At 53.3% G+C, this 2,687-nt stretch overlaps 1 protein-coding gene across 1 annotated transcript in view; it reads right to left on the bottom strand.

The window, feature by feature from the left end:
* The window catches only part of LOC104079655 (SH3-containing GRB2-like protein 3-interacting protein 1), a 3,074-nt gene extending 486 nt beyond the window's left edge, over positions 1-2,588 (bottom strand). Inside the window, exons 1-5 of the mRNA XM_009581751.1 lie at positions 2,474-2,588; positions 2,235-2,273; positions 1,630-1,762; positions 1,157-1,359; positions 561-617 (exon numbers count right to left, since the gene is read on the bottom strand). Coding sequence (XP_009580046.1) covers positions 587-617; positions 1,157-1,359; positions 1,630-1,762; positions 2,235-2,273; positions 2,474-2,565 — 498 coding nt within the window. The 5' untranslated portion in view covers positions 2,566-2,588 and the 3' untranslated portion in view covers positions 561-586. The remainder of the gene's footprint in view (positions 1-560; positions 618-1,156; positions 1,360-1,629; positions 1,763-2,234; positions 2,274-2,473) is intronic.
* Between the last annotated feature and the right edge of the window lie 99 nt (positions 2,589-2,687).

The raw sequence follows: 2,687 nt of genomic DNA, 5'->3' as shown, positions 1-2,687 counted from the left end.
GGTTGGGCTTGATGATCTTAGAGGTCTTTTCCAACCTTAATGATTCTATGATTCTATTCTATGATTCTAAGTGAAGCCCACTCCCATGGTGGTACCTGAGCCAGCAGCATCCCCCAGGGAGGGGGGGCAAAGGCAAACCCCCTCATCCTCCCAGCAGATTTTTACTTTTCAGACACCCCAGTGATACGAAGCAGCTGAGTGACATGGGTGACACGTGGAGAAGCGACCCGTGGGAGGCTGCAGCCCCCCCGACGGGGATGCAACGCGGGGCCTCAGCCTTTGAATGCAGAGAGGGTCAAGGGAGCAAAGGACTTGGCAAACAACCGCATCCAAACCCGGTGTGTTAATACCCTTCCGTGACGCCAAAGCGGTTGGCAAAACAGTACCAGTGGCACGTATCCCCGCTTTTCAAAGCTCTTTGCTCCTAGCTTTAAATAGCCTCCTCCGCCGGCAAGCGCCAGCAGGAGTCCGTGTGTCTGGGCTTGTGTGCAGGCATGATAAACGGGCCGGTGTCTGATTTAAGTATTTGGAGTTAATAACGTGCACATTTGCAGGATTACCTCCATTTTCTGACTTCTGAGAGATATCAGGGATCTTCCACAATATCCTTTGCATTCCTAAAAACACATGAAGAAGAGCATTTCTGTAGGAAACAAGAAATTACAAAGGAGTCATTTGAATTTTGCTAAAGGCCTTATGGGCTGGGGGAGCAGCTCCGGCACTGCTCTCCAGAGCTGCAATTCTGGGAGCTTGGCTTTGAGTTTGGGACCCGAGTAGGAAAATGCCGCTCTTGCATTGCAGGTGAGAGGCAGCGGGGCTGTGCCGTGCCCTGCTTCCCCGCTGCAAACGTGCATGCCCGTGCCTACGGCAGCGATGGCCATGCATCCTTCTGAGCCCCGGATAAAAGTAGCCAAAACACGAAATAAGGGTTGTTATTCTGCTGCCTGCACACATGCGTTCAGCTCTGACCGCTTGCTTGTGGGAATGGCAAGAAAAAAAAGAGTGGGGTTGCATGCTCCCTCCTGCAAGAGGAGGACAGGTTTGGGTCCCCAGCGTACAGGCACCTCCTGAGGGCGATCCCGCTCCTGCAGCCAGGATGGCTGTTTTGGGCAGGGACATGGCAGAGAGAGCTCTTTGTCGGGTGAGCGATTCCTACCAGACAGCAGGAGGAAGCACAGCTTGAAGTTTGGTTACTCCTCCGTCGACGGGGACGAGGAACTGGACGTTGTTTAGAGCTACCGGTGTGGTCATTGCCTCTGTATTGTATTTGTAGTCAATGCGGAGGTCAGTGCTTGCAGGGTCACACCGCCAGCTCACTGCAAGGTTTAATGGAGTAGACTGAATACCCTGGGCAGATACCTTCCAAAATGACAGAAAAAACATTTAGTTTCCATAGGGGTGAAGGGAGAAATCCCATTTTACAGACGCGGTAATTGCATTTGGTTTCAGAGGAGACAATACCTTGTATTCTCATAGAAAGCTTGTACTGGGCTCAAAATCAGGCAATCTAGTGACATACAGAAGGGACTAGCGAGATAGCATGCCCCCACCTCACATTATACCGTCTTTTACATCTATAAGTTAAGCACACAGTTTTGGCACAGTTCTGTCTTACAAAAAAACCCCTACCTGGTATTTGAGCATATCCACATTGTAATAGGTGGCTTGCGGTTTCTGTTCCGATACCTTCTTTAGGTGAGTCATCAGATTTGGCATGTTGACCCAGAACTCCTTCGTGTTGGCGTCACTCTGCGTGGTGTCACTGCACAGAGGGAGAATTAACCCTTCGCGTAACCTCCTCGGCTGAAAAAAGCTTTTCTACAAAGCATGCAGGACAGCAGCGCCGGCCGCCGGCTGGGACCGCATTTAATCCCACATTTAGAGAAATATTGCCTCCCTCCCGCGCTTGTCCTCAGACACCTCCGGGGAGGCACAGCAGATGCAACCTGTAGGTCATCTCATTTTGCAAACAGGAGGTCTAACGAGCAGAGCGAGGCACAGAACAAGCAAATCCCATCAAAGCGCTTGCTCCTCTCTGCTGATGCTCTTCTGCCTGGCAGAGGGGCTGCTCTCAGAGGGAGTACTCTGGCAAACAGTTAAAGGCTTGACAGTTTCCTTTCCAAAATCAGGGCAGGCTTCCAAGGAAGATACTTTGGGCCATGTGTTTTTTGCAAAGCACCCTACTTTTCTGGAAACCCGCCTTCCTTTGGGGTGCTGACGAGGCGGGGGCTTACCAGCAGAGGAGCTGGGGGTTTGGCAGGACGTGCTCCAGCCTGTTGTAGTTCAGCACGCGGAAGGTGAGCACCGCCGGAGTGGGGTTGTTGGCAAAGTGTCGGGTGATGCCCGCTGGAAACGACAGCACCATCTCCCCCGTGATCTTCACGATACACCTGCAGCGCCGAACACAGAGACCGAGGGGGGAGGAAACGGGGGGCTCAAAACGCAGCAGGAGGGGAGCAGGACGTGCTCCAGCCTGTTGTAGTTCAGCACGCGGAAGGTGAGCACCGCCGGAGTGGGGTTGTTGGCAAAGTGTCGGGTGATGCCCGCTGGAAACGACAGCACCATCTCCCCCGTGATCTTCACGATACACCTGCAGCGCCGAACACAGAGACCGAGGGGGGAGGAAACGGGGGGCTCAAAACGCAGCAGGAGGGGAGGGTTCGCACCAGGGATGGTGCGGTGACAGC

The sequence above is a fragment of the Fulmarus glacialis genome, unplaced genomic scaffold, assembly GCF_000690835.1.
Source record: "Fulmarus glacialis isolate BGI_N327 unplaced genomic scaffold, ASM69083v1 scaffold40057, whole genome shotgun sequence".
Lineage (NCBI taxonomy): Eukaryota > Metazoa > Chordata > Aves > Procellariiformes > Procellariidae > Fulmarus > Fulmarus glacialis.
This window is presented reverse-complemented; position numbering and strand designations above follow the sequence as displayed.